This window comes from Mauremys mutica, chromosome 20 (genome assembly GCF_020497125.1).
Source record: "Mauremys mutica isolate MM-2020 ecotype Southern chromosome 20, ASM2049712v1, whole genome shotgun sequence".
Lineage (NCBI taxonomy): Eukaryota > Metazoa > Chordata > Testudines > Geoemydidae > Mauremys > Mauremys mutica.
The window spans coordinates 19,999,371-20,023,082 of NC_059091.1; the positions used below are offsets into that span (position 1 = coordinate 19,999,371).

Here is a 23,712-nt window from a genome sequence, read left to right on the forward strand (position 1 = left end):
GTGGGGGTTTGGGGGTGATACGGGGAACGTCTCCCTGCCAGGACTGTACAGAGCATCCCCTCTTGCATTACAGATATTAACGAGTGTCTGGGGCCGAGCCCGCCAGACTGTGGACCCAACGCACACTGCATAAACATGCCCGGGAGTTACTACTGCACCTGCAGTGATGGCTACGAGCCCAGCTCTGGGAAAGCCAACTTCACGCACGCGAGTGAGAACAGCTGCCAGGGTGAGCTCTCCCCTGCCCCCACCTGCTGACACCGCCATTCGCACACACAAATGCTAGTTCTAGGCTTGGCGCTGCACCGGGGCTGCTGCCGGCTTTGGGTGTCAGCGAGGCTGTGATGAGACGTGACCCTCACCTGATCCTGCAGAGCATGGGGCTGGGCTCACCCCTGTGCCCGGCGCTTGGACAGGGAATAAACCCTTAGGGTTAGAAACAGACCCACAGAGCAAATTCCTTGTGCTGCAGAGATGCGCTGGGGAGGGGGGAGGGGACCCTCGCTGGCCCCAGCGCGCAGCATCTGGGCTGCTCGTGCCCCCTGAGCTGGGAAGGGGCCTCGTGTCTGGGCCTTGGAAATAGCACAGTGCGCTCTGCCCCCTATAGGATCTTGTGAGGAGAAAATAGCCACAGCACAGTGTGCCTCAATCCTCCTCCATGGGTTCTGGGGGGCAGGGAATATCCGCCATGCTGAGAACCCCGGCCTCGGCCCTACATCAGGGGCTAGGAGCAGGGTGGGTGCAGGACCCCGACAGCAGCTCCACAGCAGCTCGGTCCCTCGGTGTCCCCAGCACACAGACTCCAGGCTGCTAGTGCCCCTGAGCCTGGGAATGGGCCTCGTGGATGGTCCACGTACAGCACAGTGTGCTCTGCCCCCTATGGGCCTGGGGGGCAGGGAATAGCCCCAGCGCAGGGCACCCCGGCCACGCCCCCAATCTGCCCCCTCCCTCAGGGCTGGGAGCAGAGCCTTTTCCAGCCCCACACTGGCAGGGAGCCCCCTGGATGGGAGGGTGTTTTCTAGGGGGCCATTATGCCCCTATGGGCCTGGTGAGGAGAGAATAGCCACAGCATGGTGTGCCCCTGCCATGCCCCCGATCCTCCCACAGGGGCTAGGAGCAGGGTGGGTGCAGGAAACCTATAGCAGCTCCACACCAGCTGGGGTGGCACCTTTTGCAGGGTGGGGGATTCTCTGGTGGCCGTTCCGCTGCCAGAGCAGCCTAGTGCCGCATGAGTGTAGCTGAGAATCGGGCCTGTGATTGTTAAGCTGCCAGGGGCCCGGTCGCCTGGGTCCCATCACCCAGGTCAGTGCGGGGCTATGAGGGGGTGATGCGGGAAATGTCTCCTGCCAGGACTGTACAGAACATCCCCTCTTGTGCTGCAGATATTGACGAGTGTCAGGGCCCAAGTCCAGCAGACTGCGGACCCCACGCAAACTGCACCAACGTGGCTGGGAGTTACTACTGCCACTGTATCGATAGCTACGAGCCCAGCTCTGGGAAAGCCAAGTTCACACACGCGAGTGAGAACAGCTGCCAGGGTGAGCTCTCCCCTGCCCCCCATGCACCCTGCTCAGTCCCCCCCACATACGTACACCCCTGGGCTCATTCCAGTCCGGTTGCTGCACGAGAGGCTGCTGCTGGCTGCAGCAAAGGCACTTGATCCACACACCAGGAGTCTGATCAGCTGTGACCCTCAACCTCTGCCCCAGCGTGTGGGGGCCAGGATCTCCCCTGCCTCAGTGTTTGGACTGGGAATAAACCCCTAGGTTTGCAGGGAGGCGCCGGGGAGGCAGGTGGGATTCTCGCTGCCCCCAGCACACACAATCCAGGCTGCTAGTGCCCCTGAGCCTGGGAAGGGGCCTCGTGTATGGTCCACGTACAGCACAGTGCGCTCTGCCCCCTATGGGCCTGGGGGGAAGGGAATAGCCCCAGTGCAGGGCACCCCGGCCACACCCCCAATCTGCCCCCTCCCTCAGGGCTGGGAGCAGAGCCTTTTCCAGCCCCACACTGGCAGGGAGCCCCCTGGCTGGGAGGGTGTTTCCTAGGGGGCCATTATGCCCCCGTAGGCAGCCAGGGCGGCCTGACCGGAGAAGGGGCCTGGACGCTCCAGGCCCTTGTTTGCGACGTTCAGCCGGTAGTTCGAGCTTGTGTCAAGTCCCAGCCGGCCGTTCCCATGGAAACCGCCCGTTACCCCCCCGTTTGGGGGGAACAGAGCACCGGGCACGTAGCACTGGGAGAACTCAGGAGCCCATTGGTTCATATGCTTCCCCGGCAGAGACCTCGCCCAGCCGTTCCTGCGCCAGCCCCAGGCCGCGTGGGATAACCCCAGCCAGTGTCCTGGGGCGGGTCTAGGCACAAGAAGAAATCAGCACCACAGGGATCTCAGCCAGCGTCCCGGGGATTGTGCGGGGATAGCTGGTATCGGGAGCCGTGTGGAGAATCCCTAGGGCTTGGCCCCGGGGGGGACTGATGGCGATCGCTGTTCTCTTTGGAAGACCACTGATTATTCCAGACCAGAGTGTCTGGATGGGGAGCGATTCCACAGGAGCTGTTACCCTCAATTTCCCCGTGTACTTAAGCCGCTAGAGACACCCAGTCTCAGAGCTCCCTGCAACTCGGAGCGAGTTTGGAAGCCGCGGGACACCCGTGTGCCCGAGGGAGGGGAGAGATCTGGCTGCACCACCGAGAACCCAGCGCATGGCCCCCCTTCTCCAGCAGACAGAGCGTCGGAGCTGGGGAAAGCGCTTTGGAGCAGCGGCTGTGCTGTGGCTGGATGTGTGTACAGCACCTGGCACCACGGGGCCCCGGCTGCAGCGCTATCCGCAATAAACATCCCAATCGAACCAGGACGGGATGGATAAGGATGCTGGAAGCTCCGTTCCCATCCCGCATGGACTGTGGAAAGTCTTTGGGGGCGGAACCCAATTGTATGTCGTTTCTGGAAGAAAGCAGGTTCTGGAAACACGGAGCTGCCTTGGTGCTGTCAGGGGAACCCGCGAGTGTCGCAGGGTCAAGGGGCGGAGGAGGCAGCACTTGGCAGGATGCAGCCGGTAGGTTCTGACATGGTTCAGTCTGCCCCGGGAGCAGCTCAGCCTCTGAAGAGACAAAACCATGATGCAGGCCAGGCTGAGACACAAGTAACATGGCACCTGCACAGTATGACGGGATCAGAGCTGAGGCCCATCTAGCCTGGTATCCCGGCTCCAACGGGCCAAAACCAGATGGTGCAGAGGACGGTGGAAGAGCCCTGCAGTGGCAGCCGGGCGATAATCTGCCCTCACTTCCTGGTCTCTAATACTCAGCTGGGCTGAAGCCCCACAGCAGGAGGTTTTCTCTCTCTTCCCAAATGTTTGTGCTGTTTAACTACGATCCCTCTGGCTGTTCTCATCATCCGTAGGAATGTCCGGTCGCTCCTTGAATCTTGCTAAATTCTTGGCTTCAGTGACTCCTGTGGTGGGGAGTTCCACCGGCTAATCGCACATTGCGTGAAACAGCCTTTCCTTGGCTCCGCTCCGAATTTCCCTCTTCTAACTTCCCTGGCTGGCTCTTGCTCTCGTGTTATGAGGTGGGGAGAACAGAAGCTCCCCATCTCCCTTCTCTGTCCCCGTCAGGCATTTATGGACTCTTAACACGTCCCCTCTTACATTCACTCTAAGGTGACAGTCCCAGTCTTTTCAATCTCTCTCCATAGAGGGTTTCTCCAGGCCCCGATCATTCTCCTTTCCTGTCTCTGAACCCCTATGGTTCTGCACTGTCCTGTGTGCAAGGGGGTGCCCAGGGCAGGCCGTGGGTTGCAGAGGAGGTCACCCCATTGACTGATATCCAGGCATTAGACCAGCCCTCATGTTATTCTCTATCCCCTTCCTCCAAAGCAGCTCCGCATTTGTCCCCTCCAGGGGCGGGCGGCTCATTCAGCCATTGCCGTCCGCACTGATATTGCGGCATTGGGCATCACCAGATCCACTTGGGAGCTTTAGCAAGCAGCAGGCGCGTGTCCTGGCAGGGCTGCTTTTCCCTTCCCAGCTGGAGCGGCTCATTCCGGACAATAGCCACTTGCTCCCATTCACTGACCCAGTCACTGAACTCCTGGCTCTAACCAGTCCCGTCTCCCCAGAGCACGGTGCATGTCGGACGCCTGGATTATCCTCCAGCAGCGTCACCCCAGTGCCCAAGGTCCAGCTCCTAGATCAGCCTGACCCAGCACTTGCTCTCCCCTTACAGACATTGACGTGTGCCAGCGAAACGCCACAATCTGTGAGCCCCATGGGAACTGCTTCAACATGCCGGGGAGTTACATGTGTAAATGCAGTTGGGGATTTGGGAAGAGTCAAAAGGATAAGTCTCAGATCTGCACGGGTACAACAGGAGCTGGACACAGTCATGGCAAAGACATGATGTTTCTGGCTTTTCTGCAGTGTTGCTAACACGTGGCGTTGCCTTAAAGCCCCACCTCCCAGAGTCACGTGATTCCACTTTTGGCTAAAATCAAAAGTAGGGCCTGGCCCACGTGGTGGAGGAAAAACTGCCAAACTTTACACTGGGGTGACTGACAAAACAAAGCCAAAATGGATTTTGTTTAAAAAAAAATCTCATGATTTTTAAACCAAGCTTGTGACTTTTTTGCAGCCTGGCTCCTGGTTTGGGGCTTTTATTGATTGCTTGGCGTTGGTGATGCTGTTAATGCACTGAGCTTACACTCTCTGACACTAACCAGCATTCATGGATGGTGAAACTAACCAGGTTGCCCTGAGGTCTCGCTTTTTCTCTGTGCCACACCCGGGCAAAGTGTCTGTTCTGACTCCCAGCCTGTTTTGCAAATTGGAAACTGAGCCCAGGGACTGAAGGTCGCCATGTCTCTTGCCAGGCTGCCTAATTCTACCGAGGCACGAGCGTAGGGCACTGGAGATGTTGTTAGAAGCTGCAACATCCCCCCAAACCTGCAGCTGCAGTCAGAGATCGTCCCAGCTCTGCTTCTCCATCTCTCATTGCCCCAGACAGGACTGCAGGCTCCTCAGGGGCTGGCTGGCCGGAACGAGTGCATCTCTGCATGTACAGGCCGGGTCCCTAGATAGAAAACCCCACTCCCTGCATGGGGTGAGTGACCCCGCTGCACCATGGAGCCCCGACATCCCCTGTGTATCCCCCTTTGCCCAGCAGCTGGCACTACCCAGCTGCTGGGCAAAGCGGGGGAGGGATAGCTCAGTGGTTTGAGCGTTGGTCTGCTAAACCCAGGGTTGTGAGTTCAATCCTTGAGGGGGCCACTTAGGGATCTGGGGCAAAAATTGGTCCTGCCTAGTGAAGGCAGGGGGCTGGACTTGATGACCTTTCAAGGTCCCTTCTAGTTCTAGGAGATTGGTATATCTCCCCTTATTACCTATTACCCACATTGGCAGCCTGGCAGGTGCACGTCCCTCCAGTGTTTGGCTAGATCACGACAGGGCTCTCTGTGCCCGGGCAGGGCAGGGCCTGTCTGTCAGATCAGACTCTCCACAGTGGTGAAAGGCCCCAGGAGGCAGTGAGGGCAGTAAAGTCCCCTCCGTTTGGGGCTGGATTGGTGACTCGCTGGCTGGGGGTCAGGCTGGGTAGGTCTCTTCTGGCCTCAGCTTCCACAGGCCAGATCGGCAGCGAGTGTCAAACTGGCATCATCCGTCTGAGAGTTCAGAGGATTCACCCCACGGGGCCCTGGGCCAGGGGGTCACAGCAGGGTCTGGGAATGGACGTTGGGCCACTGCTCACTGCGCAGTGTTAGGAATAGGGGGATCCCCTGGATCCAGCTGGCTTCCAAACAACCCGTGCACCAGCCGTGCAGGGCCTGGCCGCATGTCGGGGTCTGCGGGCTTCTGCCATAGACCCCCGTGAGCACCACCAGAGAGCAAAGAAACTAGTTTAAAGGGACATCACCCAATTCCCTGCACTCCCCTGGGCGCAGCCCACCCACCCTTCTCCTAGTGCTCCAGAGGAGGGGCGGGGCTGGGTGTATCCCGAACGGGGAGGGGACCCATGGGGCTGGGGTCTGTAACGCTGAGCATGGTGCCCCCTTTCTTCTCCTCCACCATTGCAGCTCCCGGAGTCGCGGCTGCCCTATGTCTCGGCCGTCCGGCCAGGTCACGCTGAGATCCCCATTCTGGGGGAGCCTTTCAAAGTCAGACCCCTCTGTCCTATGCCTGCTAGTGAAACCCTTCCTCCGGGCTCCTAGCCCCTCCTCGGGGCTTCCGAGTCCCCCTCGCCTCAGGCCCCCAACACTGGGCCCAGCCCTCGGGCTGTAGCGAAGCCCCACCTGTCCCCTCCCAGGTGAGCTTCCTTCTACCCAGCGCCCTGCACGCAGCCTGAGTCACTTCCCCTTTGCAGCTTAACTGGCTGATCCTCCCCCCCTCCCCTTAACCCTGCTAAACGCAGGGTTGTGAGTTCAATCCTTGAGGAAGCCACTTAGGGATCTGGGGCAAAAATTGGTCCTGCTAGTGAAGGCAGGGGCTGGACTCAATGACCTTCCAAGGTCCCTTCCAGTTCTAGGAGATTGGTATATCTCCAATTATTACCTTTTTTTTTACCTGCTCTGTCAGGGCTGGTGCAGGGGGGAGATCGCAGGGTCCTGATCTAGAAAAGGTTGAACTGCCGATCTGGGGTGGGGGAGGGGTTGCACCGCAGGGATTGGGGCCCTGCATGTAGCAGGGAAGAAAGGAGAATTGAACGGGGGGTGGGGTTAGATGGAGGAGACAGACTGACCAACAGACCACGCCCCCTGCAATGGGTGGGGGGTGCCTCCATGGTCCTTCGCCCCCATGAGCCCCCAGCCGTGCTGTGTGTGACCCCCTCCCCCGCTTTCCCCTCTCAGACATTGACGAGTGCAACAAGACCCCAGATATCTGTGGCCCCAAGGCCACGTGTATCAACACCATTGGGAGCTACTGGTGTGAGTGCCGGGCCGGCTACGTCCCCTCCAACAGGAACACGACCCTGTGCCAAGGTGGGTCCTGCTGCGGGGGGCATGGAGGGGACACCTGGGGGGCTGGGCAGGGCCTGGGGTTACACAGGCAGAGGTCCTGCCCGAGGGGGCAGGGAGCTGGGAACTGGTCTGGGATGTTGCGCCAGCCCCCTGCCCCCCATGGACGGGGTCCCTCTGGGTCTCAGCCCTGGCCATGGGAGCTCAGCCTCCAGGCCCTCCCCTCCCCAGCCCAGCCTGTCCGTCCACTGGGGTGTTTCTGGTTGTCTCAGCGCCACAGGCACCAGCGAGCCCAGGTCTGGCTCTGGGAGCGGAGCAGGGGCAGTGCCAGGGCCAGTCCGGGATTACACCATGGCCACGTCGGGAGTGGGTGAGCAGGGCTGCCAGGGGCTTGGTGTCTCTTCCCTGGGGCTGCCAACTGTCTAATCACACGAACCCAAACACCCTTCCCTGCCCCTCCTCCGAGGCCCCTGCACCACCTACTCCATCCCTCTCCCTCCGCCGCTCGCTCTTTCCCACCCTCACTCACTCTCCCCAGGCTGGGGCAGGGGGTTGGGGTGTGGGAGGGGTGCAGGCTCCAGGTCAAGCCTGGGGAATGGGGTTGGAGTGCAGGGGGGGGGCGCGGGCTCTGGGATGGGGCTCAGAGCTCAGGCAGGGGTTGGGGTGCGCGAGGGGGAGCGGGATACAGGCTCTGGGAGGGAGTTTGGGTGCCAGAGGGGGCTCAGGTGGCGCTTACCTAGGGCAGCTCCTGGTCGGCAGCACAGTGGGGCTAAGGCATGTGGAAAGGTGGGTTCTCCCCAGTGGGCAGAGGCATCTGTACCCAGCAGGTCTCTCTGCAGAGCAGATGGAAACACGCCAAGAAGCCTCAGAGACGGGAGCAGGAAGGACAGGCAAAGCCCAGTGTAAATGGAGAGGAGAGAGAGACAGAGTGAGACGGGGAGGAAGGGAGGGAGATGGGAGTTTTGTAGCAGCCGCATGTTAAATTATTGGCAGCGCAGGACTAGCATGTGCCCAGAGAGAAGCCAGCGGGGCTGGGAAGAGAAGGGGATTTTCCCCCAGGCAGGAGTGAATTGAGATGAAAATCTGATATGAAAACTCTAACATCTGCTCCTCTCTTCCCATCGCTCCAAGTCCCCAGCATTAACTCCAGCCCTGAGTTTGAGGGAATCAAAGAGATGTGCAGGAATTTCTCTCTGCAGGTACGTTTGACTCCATCATTCATTTGTTGGGGATTTTGCCCTGTGTTTTTTACCACCAATATGGAAATTCCCAGACAAAAACCTTTGCTGTTGGTATTACGGTGACCCCTGTAAACCCCATCCAAGATCAAGGCAACTCTGTGTTTGTTTCTTTCATCGCTGGGACTCGATCCTCCTCATCCCTCTAGTAGAGCGGAAGAATTACTTCTTGTGTCTTCTTGTGCTAATACAGGGCTTCTCAAACTGGGAGTTGCTACCTCTCAGGAGGTCATGAGGTTATTACATGGTGGGTTGCAAGCTGTCAGTCTCCACCCCAAACCCCGCTTTGCCTCCAGCATTTATAATGGTGTTAAATGTAAAAAAAAAAAGTGTTTTTAATTTATAACAGGGGTCACACAGAGGCTTCCTATGTGAAAGGGGTCACCAGTAGAAAAGTTTGAGAACTACTATGCAAATACATCCCAGAATGAGGTTTGGGTTTTTTTCAACAGCATTACACTGTTGACTCTTATTTAGCTTGTGATCCATGGCTTCATGGTCTGGGATAATGCCTTGGGAGGGTACTTCAGTCAGGCTGAGAAAAAGGTCCTGGTTGTTGGGGAGAACGGAGAGCTGTGTGCTCTCTGCAAGCTCGTCGTCCTCCTCATCTTCCCCATCCGCAGAATCCTGAGGCATGGCTGAGATTACCCCCTCCTCGGAATCCACGGTCAGGGGTGGGGTAGTGGCGGCAGCCCCCCCTAGAATTGCATGCAGCTCAGCGTAGAAGTGGCATGTCTGTGGCTCTGCCCCGGACCTTCCATTTGCTTCTTTGGTTTTCTGGTAGGCTTTTCTGAGCTCCTTAACTTTCATGCGGCACTGTAGTGAGTCCCTATTGTGGCCTCTCACCATCATGCCCTTTGAGATTTTTTCAAATGTTTTGGCATTTCGTCTTTTGGAACATAGTTCTGCTAGCACAGAATCCTCTCCCAATACAGCGATCAGATCCAGTACCTCCCGTACGGTCCATGCTGGAGCTCTTTTTCGATTCTCAGACTGCATGGTTACCTGTGCTGATGAGCTCTGCGTGGTCACCTGTGCTGATCAGCTCTCCACGCTGGGCAAACAGGAAATGAAATTCAAAGGTTCGCGGGGCTTTTCCTGTCTACCTGGCCAGTGCATCTGAGTTCAGATTGCTGTCCAGAGCGGTCACAATGGTGCACTGTGGGATATCGCCCGGAGACCAATACTGTCGAATTGCGGCCACACTAACCCTAATCCAAAATGGCAATACCGATTTCAGCGCTACTCCCCTCATCGGGGAGGAGTATAGATATCGATATTAAGAGCCCTTTATATCATAATAAAGAGCTTCGTTGTGCGGACGGGTGCAGCATTAATTCGGTTTAACGCTGCTAAATTCGAAATAAACTCGTAGTGTAGACCAGGCCTTATTTAGCTTGTGATCCACTATGACCCCCAGATCCCTTTCCGCAGTGCTCCTTCCTAGGCAGTCAGTTCCCATTTTATATGTGTGACCAACTGATTGTTCCTTCCTAAATGGAGAACTTTGCATTTGTCTTTCTTGAACTTCATCCTATTTACTTCAGACCATTTCTCCAGTTTGTCAAGATCATTTTGAATTTTAATCCGATTCTCCAAAGCACTTACAAGCCCTCCCAGCTTGGTAACATCCTCAAACTTTATAAGTGTTCTCAGTATGCCATTATCTAAATCACCGATGAAGATATTGAACAGAACCAGACCCAGAACTGATCCCTGCAAGACCCCACTCGATATGCCCTTCCAGCTTGACTGTGAACCTGTGATAACTACTCGCTGGGAACGGATTTCAAACTAGTTATGCACCCACCTTAGAGTGGCTGCATATAGGTTGTATTTCCCTAGTTTGTTTATGTCACGTGAGACAGTGTCAAAAGCCTCACTAACATCAAGATATACCACGTTTACTGCTTCCCCACTATCCACAAGGCTTGTTACCCTGCCCAAGAAAGCTGTCAGGTTGATTTCACAGGATTTATTTTTGACAAATCCATGCTGACTGTTACTTATCACCTTATTATCTTCTAGAGGTTTGCAAATTGATATTGAGCCTTCTAAAACTTCTGTAGCTTTGCTAGTGGCTGGTCCCCAGACTTACACACCCATTGTCTTCCTGCAGGAGAGCATTGAATCTACAGACCATGTACTGTGATTTCTTCTGCTGATTTTCATGCTGTTTCTTTCAATATGCACCTGCATGTCTCTCTGCATCTTCTTTCACTTCCTCTTTCCTCTCCCCCATGAGCACTACAACATCTGTAAAAGGCAGGTGCCAGGGGACTCCTCTCTGGCTGCTTTCTGTCAATGCACCCAGCACCCATGTGAACAAAAAGGGGCTTAGTCCCAAGCCTTGGTATATTCCAGCTGTTACTAGAAACTGTTCCCTTTCTCCACATGAACCTCTCGCTGTGGCAACAGCGCCATCGTACATGTCCTGGACATGTCTGGTATAAAAGCTTTATTCACACGATAAGGGGTGTCAGAATCAGGCACCTGCACAAGGCAAACACCAGTGTCGGTCGCCCTTCAGCGCTTGCAGAACTCACCCTCTGCCCTGGGTCTCTCTGCAGGGAAAGCGGAGCAGCAGAAGAAGCAGTTTTTGCTCTTTCTTTAATTCAATGTTAAACATTTTGATGTCCACATTCGGAGACGGGAATGTGACGTTATCACTGGAGGTGAGAGGCTCCACCCCTTAAATGTGCCCTGCAGACTAGTGCTCCTGTGTGTGCCCCAGAGCCCTGCGTGCTGCTGTGCCGGGTTAGGAGTCTCACTGCAGGGGAGGGAGACATGTAGATACTCCTCAGACAAGATCTGTGCCCTCCACTGCTGTGGGGAGGGGGGGTGCACCCTCTAGTGGTGTTTGTGTGAGTGCACGTTTGTGTTGTCCTACCACACGCGCCCTCTAGTGTTCAGAACTGTTGTTGTTCATCAGAGGTGCTACACTACTAACAGTTAATGGGGATTGACCTAAATTTTTCAGGCAGCAGGACCTGGGCTCAATCCCTGCCCTGCCAGACATTTCTGAACAACTGCCTGATGCAGCATAGAGACAGCCTAGGAAGCCGTGAGCTTGTGACAATGTTGTTCCCTGGCATCTGTAATGGAGGGATGGGGGATGGGGGAGCAGGAACGAAGAAGGAAGGACAAAGGGTTCTAGCCCCAGTTAGCTTCAGGTCCCAGTGGGGCCCTGAGTCAGCCTCAGTGGACTCCCTTTGTAAAGTGCTCCCCCTCTGAGAGCACTGCAGCCCCCTAAACTGGGAGAGGCTGGGATGCCCAATGCTCCCTGGAAACACACGGGACATGGCACCTGAACCCCCGGACTCCTCGCTCCCAGGGCTTTTCCTTTCCTGTCATCAGAACGTGACTCTCCGTTTCAACGCTCTCCTGAACAGCACCTCCCTCTGGGACAGTGGAGACAAGTGGGAGGTGGTGTCGGCCGTGACGGTCCTGCTGCAGAGCATGGAACGGGCCGCGCTGGCCACTGCGCTCCGGTCTCCGGAGAAGACAACACAAAAAGTGACAACAGAGTCTCTGGGTGAGGGGGGACGTGTGGCTCTCAGCACCACCTGCTGGCTGCCGTGAGATACGGGTTACACACTGTGCCCCAAATCCACTGGAAGTTAGAGCCTTTATACCATTGTGATGTGAGCCTGTGTTCAGTACAGACACAGAACAGCACGGCCCCTGCACCAGGAAATATAACCCAGCCCCGCCAGTGTCCCTAGGAGCAACAGCAATGCCCGAGAAGGGTTTAAATGTAATATTTGGCATTTCACCACTAGGACCTGCCACGCTGAGCCAGGTGCCTCCCCCAAGCCCCACTACTCCCCCTGCTGGGGATGCAGCATCCCCAGGGAGACAGAGCCAGAATGTGGGGAGGGGATATGGGAGGGGTGATCAGTGGAATTCAGGAGGGCACCAAACTTCCCCCTCCCATAGTGTGAAAGAGCCCTGAAGCCCCCCGGCTCCAAGTGGAGTGGGAGGGGGTTGGATCTGGCCCAGAATGGACAGATTCCCAGGGAACTGGTTTCACAGCGAGGGGCTCTGTCATTCCTCACCCCCACCCCCCGCAGCTATCCAGACACGGCTTGTCAGAGGGAACTGCAGCCAGCACAGCGAGGTCTTCACGCTGAGCGCTCACGAGGAGACGATGGTCGTGCACTGTGATACAGTCACCGGGGCAGCCACACAAGGTACCATCCTGGGGATGGAGACACCCAGGGCCCAAACCATGGCACAGAGCGGTTCCCAGGCACCGAACCCCAGTCTGGGTTCCCCTCTTCCTCCCTCCCTCCCCATGGATCCCCAGTCCGGGCCCCGGCCTCTGTCTCTAGCCCTGGAGTGCTCCTTGCTGGCTGAGCCAGTGGTTCTCAGGCTGTGGCCATGGAGCTGACACCTTCGTTCCTGCCTGTCCCACAGCTTGAGCCCCCAGCAGTGAGGAGTTGGGGGGCACAGAGGGGAGATGGCTCATGAGAGGGTCTCTGGTATGAAGTGGGCCCAGGGAATGGAAAGGACAGGGACGCCCTAGTCTAGCTAGACCCCGAAATGGAGATGTGGGGGACCAGAGTAACGTGTACCCTCAGCTGCCATATTCAGGGCCCTGAATCCTCACTGTGACCCCTGGGCTCATTCTTTGCCATAGCGACTCCATCTCCCAGCAGGTTTGGGGGCTGCTGCTTTTATTTCCTACTCCACCCTGGACTCCATCATGAGTGTGAGATGTCTCAGCGAGGGAAATCAACGGGCTGGGGGGAAGCTGGAAAAAAGTCACCTCAACTCCAGGGTGGTGAGTGGGGCTGTCGGAGACGGGAGACCCATTCACCTCTCCAGCCCTGCAAACTTCACCCTGCGCCACAGACAGGTATGTGACTGAAGAGCCTCTCGCTTTGCTCCATATCTGGGGCTCCAGAGGGGTATGTAGAAGGCACAATCTCCTGCCAGGCATTTGGACCGTGCTGCCTTTCTGGCTCCCGATGGTCCTGAGAAGAGGAGGCCTCCTTATTCCTGATGCGTTGGGGCTGTGTTACTGGAGGAGGTTACCGGGGGTCACACCACGACATAGGGCTGTGCAAAGTGCTCTAGGGTAACAGCTCCGCCTAGCTCAACCCTGGGCTGGAATAACTGGAAAGCCGCTTTCTGTAGATAGTGGGGTTCAGGGAATCAGCATGAAACACTTTGATACGGTAATGAGGTGGTTAGGGTGCATATGTGTATGTGTGCACACAGCACTGCCCTCTGCTGGATGCTGTCGGAACTGCTCAGCCATGTGCCAGGTTCCTCATAGTGCTAATGGCTAGCAAGGATTTATTTCCCTTTCGCTCCAATAGCAGGGCCTGGGCTTTTGCAGCAGCAGGATCTGTGTTCTCTCTTCGCTGTCACCGGGATGGCTCCAGTGGGCACTGGGGGCTGCGTGGGGAGAGCCATGGAGCTGTCAGTGGCCTCAGGTTTGCTATAGACATGTGATAACAGAAACGACGTTCTGTGGTCCTGTGAGGATGAGGATGATTCTGTTGTGTTTCCAGGCCAAAAAAGAGGAGGAAGAGGCTCTCTGCGTCTACTGGAAAGTGGTGGCCGAGAGCAGCAGCTGGTCTCCGGACGGCTGCACCGCCGTGCACACGAACAGCACTCACACCACCTGCAGCTGTGACCATCTCTCCAGCTTCGCCGTCCTAATGGCTCCCACCGCAGTGACGGTATCTCACCGTGAGACTCGGGTCACAGGGCTGGACCCTGAGCTCTGCACTCAGCCGTGGGCAAAGCTCTCCCTGGAGCGACTGGAGGCTTTGCTGGGGAAAAGGCTGAGTCGGAGCCGAGGGGGCTGGGCGGGGGTCACTGGTGATTCTCCCTTTGCTGTGTTACAGGAGAGCTACCCACTGACCATCATCACCTACGTGGGACTGACCCTCTCCCTGCTGTGCCTCTTCCTGGCCATCCTCACCTTCCTCCTGTGCCGCTCCATCCGCAACATCAGCACCTCCCTCCACCTGCAGCTCTGCCTCTGCCTCTTCCTGGCCGACCTGCTCTTCCTCACCCAGGTGACTCGCATCCACACTCAGGTACGGCTTGATTCTCCCCTGCTCTGTTCCTCCACGTGCAGCAGTGCTGGGGTGTGTGGCTTTGAACCCCTTGTGCTCCCTGGATTCTGGGCTGTGCAGGACACAGGGAGGGTTCCTGGGGGGATGTTTCCACCCCGTTAGGCCCCTTCACACTGGGCACAGTGCTCTGAGTGTCCCCAACCCCTGGAGTTCAGCCAGTTCTATCCCTATGTCACAGTCTCCCTGTGCCTCGATTCCTCTCCTACGTGACTTGCCCATGGTCACCCAGGGACTCTGTGGCAGGGCTGGGAACAGAACCTGAATCCCCTGAGCCCTGCTCCCCTCCTCTAACCACTAATCTCTGCTCCCTTCCTGCATTAGCAATGTGCACCCACAGGACCCTACAGAAACCAAAGTACCTGCCGTCTCTGGCAGGGGTGGCTCTAGACATTTCACCGCCCCAAGCACCGCGGCATGCCGCGGGGGGCGCTCTGCTGGTCACCGGTCCCGCAGCTCCGGTGGACCTCCCGCAGGCGTGCCCTCCGCAGGCATGCTGCCGAAGGCACCCTGCCTGCTGCCCTCCCAGCAACTAGCAGAGCACCCCCCGCGGCATGCCGCCCCAAGCACGCGCTTGGCGTGCTGGGGCCTGCAGATGCCCCTGGTCTCTGGGTCACAGAGCGCTATACCTGGAGAGCTGTGCTAGCAGGAATCCCGGTGTGACCCCCCCCCGGCTGGTCTCCCCCATACTCAGCATTTCCCTTCCCCACTGCAGTGTCCCGTGGGCTCTCTGTCTCCCCCAGGTGGCGTGTGCTGTCATTGCTGGCCTCCTGCACTACCTCTTCCTGGCCTGCTTCAGCTGGATGTTCCTGGAGGGGCTGCACCTCTTCCTCACCGTCAGGAACCTGAAGGTCGTGAATTACACCAGCGCCAACCAGTTCAAGAAGAGATTCATGTACCTATTCGGCTACGGATTCCCAGCCCTGGCGGTGGCTATTTCTGCAGCGGTGAATCCTGACGGCTACGGAACTTCCAAACAGTAAGTGCAGCGCCCATCCCAAAGGGGAGCTGGGATGGGGCTTCCATGCGCTTGTCCAGCTCACCCCAGGTCTGACTTGAACCTAGATTTCCCGGCTCACCCTGCCTGGGAGCTGAATGTCCCCCAGGGACCCTTCCCATCCCCAGGGACACTAAGCTGCCCCGAGCGCTGCAGTTGAGTTGCCCCCTGTCAGCCATCTACACTCCTCACCTTACTGACGATGTGGAAGAACAAGCCAGAAAGATCCCAGCTTGACGCCCAGCTCCCAGGCTGGGTTTGTGGGGCTGGTGGGTACGAAACAAATGCATCTTCTTCCTGTGTGCAAATCCCTGAGCATCCCCTCTCTAAAGTGAGCGATGCCACTAAAACAGGGTGTGGCGTGTTCTAGACACCCCAGGCGAGATCCTCAGCTGGTGTAAATCAGGGCAGCTCCACTTCCTTCAGTGCAGCTAGGCCAATGTCCCTCCGCTGCATGTCTGGCCCTCCATCAATACTGCGCCCATCCACCAGAAAGGGTCATGTGAGGAGGTGGAAGAGGAAGTGGTGGCTGAAAGCAGGAGATGCTGAGGTACATGGGGAGGGCTGTTTGCCTGGTGCCCGCAAGAGAGTCGGCCATGTCACAGGCAGGTTGAGATCCATCTCGCTTTTGAGATCCATCTGCCCTGTGACACCCCGTCTCTGCCCCCGGGACTGAAAAAGGGCAGTAATCCCATTAAAATCACTTTCTTCTTCCTCCCTCCCTGTAGCTGCTGGCTAAGCCTTGAGAGAGGCTTTCATTGGAGCTTCCTGGGACCAGTCTGTGCCATAATCCTGGTGGGTACCTCACAGAACCACAGGGCCCCATTCTCCTCTCACCTCTGTGACACCATTGATTTCAGTGAAGCAGGGAGGGGAATGTGGCCCATAAAACACAAGGAAAGACCCAGTTAGGTCCCACCTGGCTCATCTGCTGTGGTCAGTCCCGGAATGAGTCCCTGTGCTGTGTCCTCAGGCCTACAGCCGTTACTCGGGCACAGCTCCCAGGGACGTCAGTAGGAGTTTTGCCAAGTGAAGACAGAAGAGTTTGGTCTAGTCTAGTTAATGACCCAAGGAACGAGGAAGGGGGAGGGCTCCACTTCACAGTGTTTTTTGTAGGGGCGGAAACAAATGTCCCTCCATATTCCTCCCTACACCCTGGGGAAGTTGGGGAGGGGGGGCAGGGGGATTTGTTACAGCCTGGAAGTGGCAAGAAGTATTCTAGAGGCAGGATCTGGAATCTCTGAGCCAGATCCTGCTCTCAGTTACACCAGTGTAAACCCAAAATAACTCCTGACTCCACTGGAGAGGCTCCATATTGAACTCTGAGCAGCATCTGGCCTCTGTGATCCCATTGATCCATCTCAGCCCTGGCTGTGCTGCCAGCTCTACGCAAGGGGATGGACCAAGAACTGCCAAGGGATATTACAGGAGAGGGGATAATTCCCACCGGAAATGAGCAGTCCCCGATTCTGCAGCATTCGGCTCGGTCCCGTGGGATCGTTCTCTGCCTCAGCTGGAGTCACCAGCCCCAGATGGGATGTTTTATGGGAAATATTTCCCACTGTTCCCATAGATAAATATAACGTTCTTTGTGCTGACCCTGTGGATCCTGAGAAACAGACTCTCCTCCCTCAATGCAGATGTGTCCACTGTCAGAGACCACAGGTAAGAGGGCAACAAAACAGTCCTGGTGGGTCAGATGCCTTGGATTGGAGAGTCCTTGGCACTGGAGGGTGTGGGGGATTGCAGGAGGGGAACAGCATATCTAGGATCCATACGAATGAATTCCCAGTGTGTTTGCATTAACAGTAGCCCTGTCCCACATAGGAAAGCAGGGGCCAGTAGCTCCACCCCACTCTGCCCAGATCCTCCTGACCCAATTGCTCTCCATAGGGTTATTGTAACTGGATCTCTCCATCTGCCTTTACCCAGGTTACTGACCTTTAAAGCCATCGCCCAGCTCTTCATTCTGGGCTGCACATGGAGCCTTGGTCTCCTCCAAGTCGGCCCAGCAGCCACAGTCATGGCGTATTTATTCACCATCATCAACAGCCTGCAGGGAGCCTTCATCTTCCTGGTGCACTGTCTCCTCAATCGCCAGGTAATGCCCACGGCCCGTCAGCACCCACCCAGCACCTTCACTGGCCTCGTGGTGGCTATGTCTGATCTTCTCTGTGTTAGTTACATAGTGCAGTGACCGTGTCCCTCACTCTCCAGGTGAGAGAGGAGTACAGGAGATGGATCAAGGGATTCCGAATGTTCAGCACGAAATCTCAGCCATCCAATCTGTCCATGTCTGCTGTCCCCACCACCAGCACCAAGATGGTAAGAGGTCCTCTGCTCTGCTCCAGTACCAGCCTGTGACACAGTCATCTCTAGCTGGGTCTCATCACTGCTGTAAAGGTGATTTGTCCCCTGAATGACTCAGGATTGGTTATGAGCCAGCTGGGAATGTCACTGAAAGTGTTAGTGAGAGTTGGTCACTATCGAGGGGTATCCTAGATGTCTTAGGCACCAGAACAGAATGTCCTGTCCTGGCATCTCCATGTTCCCTTCCCTTGGCTCTCCTGGGAGCTCCAGGGGTCACTCACTGTGGACTAGGCAGGCATTGGCTCTTGCAGTGTAATGATCTGAATAGATCAGATTGTCCCCTGGGACTGAAACCTTGTCAGTGCAGATGGATCATCCCCAATGAGCAGTCAGCACCGTGAAGAATTTCCCTTGGCTTCATTATCCCTATGGTTCAGTGTCCAGCGGTTTTGTGTGTCGCATCCCAAGACAACCCACCAGTTTGCACATTACACTCTCAGTGGCCTTGGAACCTACTGTCATTTTTCTGCTTTTCTTGCCAGATGTAACCCATCTGCCAGGTGGAGGTAGCAGCATCCAGGGCCAGGTTCAATACCTAGGGGTTCCAACACAAAACAGAACCAGCTGGAGCCCCCTGTGATGTTGCACTCCATATGCTTTATGGAAATACGCTTATAAATATGACATAATTAGAATATACTTTACACTAAATATCCCTTCTATGGTGTCTTTAGAAAGCTTGTAATCTGCTAAGTGTCTTCATCCTATTTGTTTGCGTGTGTTATTTCTATATCTGGAGTTAGAAGAATAAGATATAAACTTGTATCACTGATGTTAACATATTAAGTGGAGGCCATTAAGGGTGCTCCAGAAACAATCCGTTGTAAATGGCCTTAGTTACTTGAAAGCCTCCCTGTGTACGAGTGGGCCAGCCCATGGGGAATGGAGACTAGGGGGTCTTACAGTGACATGTGACCATGTCACCTGATAATGAAATCCATCTTAATATGATACTTTTCCATTTAGAAGGAAGGGTAGGGACCAAGAGAGACAAAAGATTCCCACCTTGTGCCAAAGTTATAAAAGGGGGTGGAGCAGGACAAAGGGCTGCCAGCCATGAGAAAACCCCTGCTTACCACCTGAGATGTCTCCTGGATCTAACAAAGACTGTACCAGGGGAAAGGTTTGGACCCAGACTAAGGAGGAGTCTAGTCTGTGAAAGAACATCTCTGAGGGTGAGATTTACTGGTAATCAGTTTCTTAATGTATTAGGCTTAGACTTTTGTGTTTTGTTTTATTTTGCTTTGTGACTTACTTTGTTCTGGCTGTTATTACTTGAAACCACTTAAATCCTACTCTTTATAATTAAACAAAAATGATTTTATAAATAAACCCAAAGTAAGTGATTAATACCTGGGGGAGCAACCAGCTGAGCATATCTCTATCAGTGATACAGAGGGTGAATAATTTACAAATTTAACCTGTATAAGCTTTATACAGAATAAAACGGATGTATTTGGGGTTTGGATCCCTTTGGGAGCTGGTGTCTGGGTGCAGGAGACAGGTAACCTGCAGAACTGTTTTTAGTTAAAGTCTGCAGCTATGGGGACATGGCCCAGTCCTGGGTCTGTGTTGCAGCAGGCAGCGTGTCTGGATCTACAAGGCAGGGTTCTGAAGTTCCAAGCTGGCAGGGAAACAGGCTCAGATGTAATTTCAGCACATCAGGTGACAGTCCCAAGGGGATCTCTGTGACCGAACCCATCACACCCCCACCCAGTAATCTGGGAAAGCTTCAGACCACCCTAGGCACCTCTAAGAGGCAATACATCCCCTCTCAAGTCTGTGTATAACAAAGAGAACTTTTAATAAAAAGGGGAAAGGAACCTGGTAGGAATCTGGGAAACCCCAGAGCCACGATTCGAAAGCTTGTTGTGGGAATGTATTGCTAACTTGGCGGATGGGAGTGTGGGAAGCTAAGGCATGTAGGCTTCAAGGACGGGCTAATTAGGCTGTGAGCTGTGTAGTGAGATGCTGGCCTTGGGCTGGTTCTCATCTGCCAGTAGGCAGTAAACAGGATAATAAATCAGAAAGTTGTACAGGATGACAATTACCCTATGAAGTTATAGCTGTGCCTGTGTGTATTTTATTAACCAATTAGCAATTGCTTGATTGCCTGCCATAATTGTATATAAGAGCATGCTGGAGAGAAATAAATGACTTTGCTACCAATCACATTGATTGTTGGGCTCTGTCCATGCCCGCTTGAGAAGCACTGAGATGCAACAGCTTGTGACCATGAGTAAGGCAACGATATTTTTAATAAAAATCATGGCCAGGTCGTGGGCAATAAACAACAATTCACGGAAGCCTCTGACCTGTCTTGACTTTCACTAAAAATATCCTGACAAAATGGGGAGGCAGGTTCATCTCCATGCCCACTGCATCTGGAGCTCCGGGGTCCCCCACCGCCACTGCCCCACTTCAAAGTCCCCCGCTCCCCACAGCAGCTGAGCAGTTGTGGGGGATCTCACCCCCTGTGGCAGCAGGGAGCTCTAGTTCCCCATCAGCTGCGGCAAGTGGGAGGTCTAGGGTCCCCCACTGCCCACCGGGGGCTGGGCTGCTGCAGGGTCCCCTCACCCTCCGCAGTAGCTGAGAGCTCCCGGGGGGTCCCTCCTCTTCCCATCATGGCTGGGCAACTGCAGAGGGTCTCCCGCCGCCAGCCAGAGGGGAGCCAAGGACGCTTGGTGGTGGAGACGGCCTTCCCCATCCACACCGCCACGCCACATGCTGCCACCTTTCACAGCATTGAGAAGATAAGCAACGTGTCCAAGCCCCTCGGGGAGGAGCCAGGCCCGGGCAGCAGGGCCTCACCAGGTAGGGCCCAGCGCGGTGCCTCGTAGCCAGGGCTGGTTTTAGGCACCGCGGGGCCCGATTCGAAGGAGCTGCTGCCGAAGTCCCACCGTTGTCTTCAGCGGCAGCTCAATTGGTGACATTCCGGAGGAGGGACCTTCCTCCATGGCAGTGATTGAGCTGCCGCCAACGACAGTGGCAGGACTTTGGCGGCAGCTCCTATGGGACGTTGCGGGGCCCTCTTAGTGGTGCGGGGCCCAATTCTGGGGAATCAGCCGAATCGCCCTAAAGCCGACCCTGCCTGTAACCTTCCTCCCCCATCAGGCTATGGAGCTCCCCGCCCCCTGGTCATAATCATAGCCTTAGCCATGAGTAAACTCCTACCCCAGAATATATTGGGCAGTGTCTTTTGCCTCAGTTTCTCCCCTTGCAGAGTGAAAGTCCAACAAATTCTCCTTTAACCCGCCTTTGCCATTTACCCCACTCACAGTTGCTGTCCTTGGTCGGTGAAGGTCCTGAGTTCAGAGCGTTCATGTGAGTTCAACTCCCGCCCAGGGCTGGCTCTGGCTTTTTTGCTGCCCCAAGCAAAAAAAAAAACCAAAAAACTTGCAGGGTGGTTGGAGTGGCGAAGCAAAAAAAAAAAAAAAACGCTGGGGGTCGGCTGCAGAGGTAAACAAAAAAAAGAAAAAAAAGGGTGGCCATGCCGCCCTAGGATTGGAGGGAAGCCGCCCCTTAGAATCTGCTGCCCCAAGCATGAGCTTGCTTGGCTGGTGCCTGGAGCCGGCCCTGCTCCCGCCAGTGGGGTGGGAGGTGTGGAGATGGTGTTGAGAAATGCCTCGGCCCCTGCTGCCCCCACCACGGCCGACGAGAATGGGGAGGAGCCGGTACAAATTACCGGGGCCCAGCAGTCTGGAAAGGGGCCCGGGGCCTGGCTTCCCCGGCTTTGTTGGCTCCGTTATCTGGTCCACCCTTGCTGGGCATCCCAAAACATTTTTTTCACTGGGGCCTGAACCCGCTCTCGGCGGCCCTGGCCACCACCATGTTTACAACTGAGGTCTGGTATGAACTACAGACCTATATCGGTATAACTACATCGTTTGGGGGGTGAAAAATACACACACACCCGCCCTCTGTGCAACGTAGTTATACCAACCTAACCTCATGTAGACACGGCTGCGTGGGCAGGAGATCTTCTCCCATCAACTCAGCTACCGCCTCTCGGGGAGGTGGATTAACTACACCGATGGGAGAAGCTCTCTCCCGTCAGCTTAGAGCATCTCCATTAAAGTGCCACAGAGGCACAGTTCCCTCGGTGCAGTTGTGCCGATGCAGCGTGTTAAGCGTAGACGTGCCCTAAGGCTCTGCGGCTAGACCTGGTTATCAGTGATTTCAGCTCTAGCGATCACTGAACAAACCAAACACTCTCCAGCGTGTCTGATCAGCTCTGTCTTTACACAGTGGGGAGGGAGAGGGTGAAATGGCATCTAGGACTTTTTAGGCAGAGCCCACGCCCCCGGATACAGACACCTGTCCCCACCCTCTTTCTCTCTCACTCTCATGGGGATTTGGCATCCCTACCCCCCTGCTTAGCGAGTGAGCATCACTCAGGGCAGGCTAAGCACAGTTCTGCTGCCCTTTCCTCACACAATCAGGGTGACAACATGCCATTCCCCTGCACTCCCTACTAAAGTGATTTGTAACCCAACACCCGTCAAAAGGGGTCACTTTGGCAAAGCAGTTCCCTCTGCTGAGTTCCTAGGCACAGTAGGGTGCTTAGGCAAACAGTCTGCTCCTGGAGTCTGTTCCCCCAGCTCATCACTCCACGTCAGAGGGGAGCTCAGTCCAATCCCACCTACACAGCAATGAAGAACGTGGAGGGAAAGTGGAGCCTTGTGTGTCTGAAACACCTCCCTGCTCCTGCCCAGCTCCAGACACTGCAGCCTTTGCATGGGAGAGGGAGCTGCTGGTTCATTACAAACAGCTGATTGCTGCTCCTCGAGGAGGGGGAAGGGAGCAGGAACCACCCCCAGCAGCTGGAATATTCCACAGAAAAATCAGGCGTAACCCCATTGAATTCAGTAGAGTTACTCCTGCCCTGCACCCGGGTAACTGAGAGCAGTAGCTGGCCCACCTCAGCCCCACACTGGTGTCCCGCAGCTCTGACTCGTCTCCCAAAGCCCTGGGAAGTGGCCAGTCTCCAATCTTAAGGGTGGATGCTCAGGGGAAGGAATAACAGACGTCCCGGTCTGGAACCAAGAGGGAGATTGTCCCTAGGACATTACAAGCATAGGCGTCAGGTTTGTATAATTTTTGGTGGGGCCCAAAATGGTGGTGCCCCCCCGCTCCCGCCCTGTAAGCCGATATAAAATGAAGCTACAACGCGTCAGCGCCACAAAATTACAAGGGTCAATTAAAAGTGGAAAGTCAGAAGCAGCACTTGCCTACTTCAATATACAGTATTATATTTTGTTGTACCTGTTGTGATGAAGTGGGAATGTTCTTAATATTTTCTCTGAATACTGTGTGGGTGCCTCAGTTTCCCCTGCAAGATGCCAACTGAAGGTGTTGGGGACAAAGAGATCAGGTGGCCTCCTTGTCCGGAAGAGACACAGAGGCCAGAGGAGGGAGTGTCAGTTTGGAGCTGGCTGGGGAAATGGGGAGAGACCCAGAACTTGGTTCTGGGCTCCCCACCCCCCAAGATGGACCTGACCGAGGGGTTCTGTTTTCTGTACCAACAAGCTTTGTTTAAACTGTGTTCCCGTCATCTAATAAACCTTCTGTTTTACAGTCTGGCTGAGAGTCACATCTGACTGCCGAGTTGGGGTGCAGGGACCTCTGGCTGCCCCAGGACCCCGCCTGGGCGGACTCACTGCGGAAAGTGCATGGTGTGGAAGGGCTGAATGCTCTGAGGTCGGACCCAGGAAGGTGTAAGCTTCTTGCCCTGGAGACAGTCTGCTCAGAGAGGAGGCTCCCCCAGAGTCCTGACTGGCTTTGAAGGAGTGGTTCCAGAGCATCCCAGCATCTCCTTCCACCCCATGCACTTCTCAGAAGTCCACACAGGCACTAACACTCCCTCCTCTGGCCTTTGTCAAGAAGGCTAATATCATTTTGGGCCGTATAACTAGGGGCATTGCCAGCAGATCGAGGGACATGATCATTCTCCTCTATTCAACATTGGTGAGGCCTCATCTAGAGTACTATGTGCAGTTTTGGGCCCCACATCGCAAGAAGGATGTAGTAAAATTGGAAAATCCAGTGGAGGGCAACAAAAATGATTAGGGGGCT

At 55.5% G+C, this 23,712-nt stretch overlaps 1 protein-coding gene across 2 annotated transcripts; it reads left to right on the top strand.

Annotated features, from left to right (window-relative positions):
- The first annotated feature begins 130 nt into the window (after nucleotides 1-130).
- LOC123353446 (adhesion G protein-coupled receptor E3-like) lies at nucleotides 131-18,619 on the top strand. Of its 2 annotated transcripts, XM_044994539.1 has the most exons (15): nucleotides 131-229; nucleotides 6,833-6,964; nucleotides 8,072-8,139; nucleotides 10,749-10,853; nucleotides 11,536-11,713; nucleotides 12,252-12,371; nucleotides 12,837-13,039; nucleotides 13,701-13,871; nucleotides 14,040-14,234; nucleotides 15,014-15,249; nucleotides 15,996-16,062; nucleotides 16,841-16,932; nucleotides 17,200-17,368; nucleotides 17,485-17,592; nucleotides 18,120-18,619. In XM_044994539.1, exons 1-15 carry the CDS (start codon nucleotides 136-138, stop codon nucleotides 18,123-18,125), a joined length of 1,944 nt encoding a protein of 647 aa, XP_044850474.1. In that variant the 5' UTR covers nucleotides 131-135; the 3' UTR covers nucleotides 18,126-18,619. The 2 variants fall into 2 exon arrangements, with proteins under 2 accessions (XP_044850474.1, XP_044850473.1); XM_044994538.1 differs by lacking the exons at nucleotides 131-229; nucleotides 6,833-6,964; nucleotides 8,072-8,139 and having other exon boundaries at nucleotides 10,744-10,853; nucleotides 12,840-13,039.
- The last annotated feature ends 5,093 nt before the right edge of the window (nucleotides 18,620-23,712 follow it).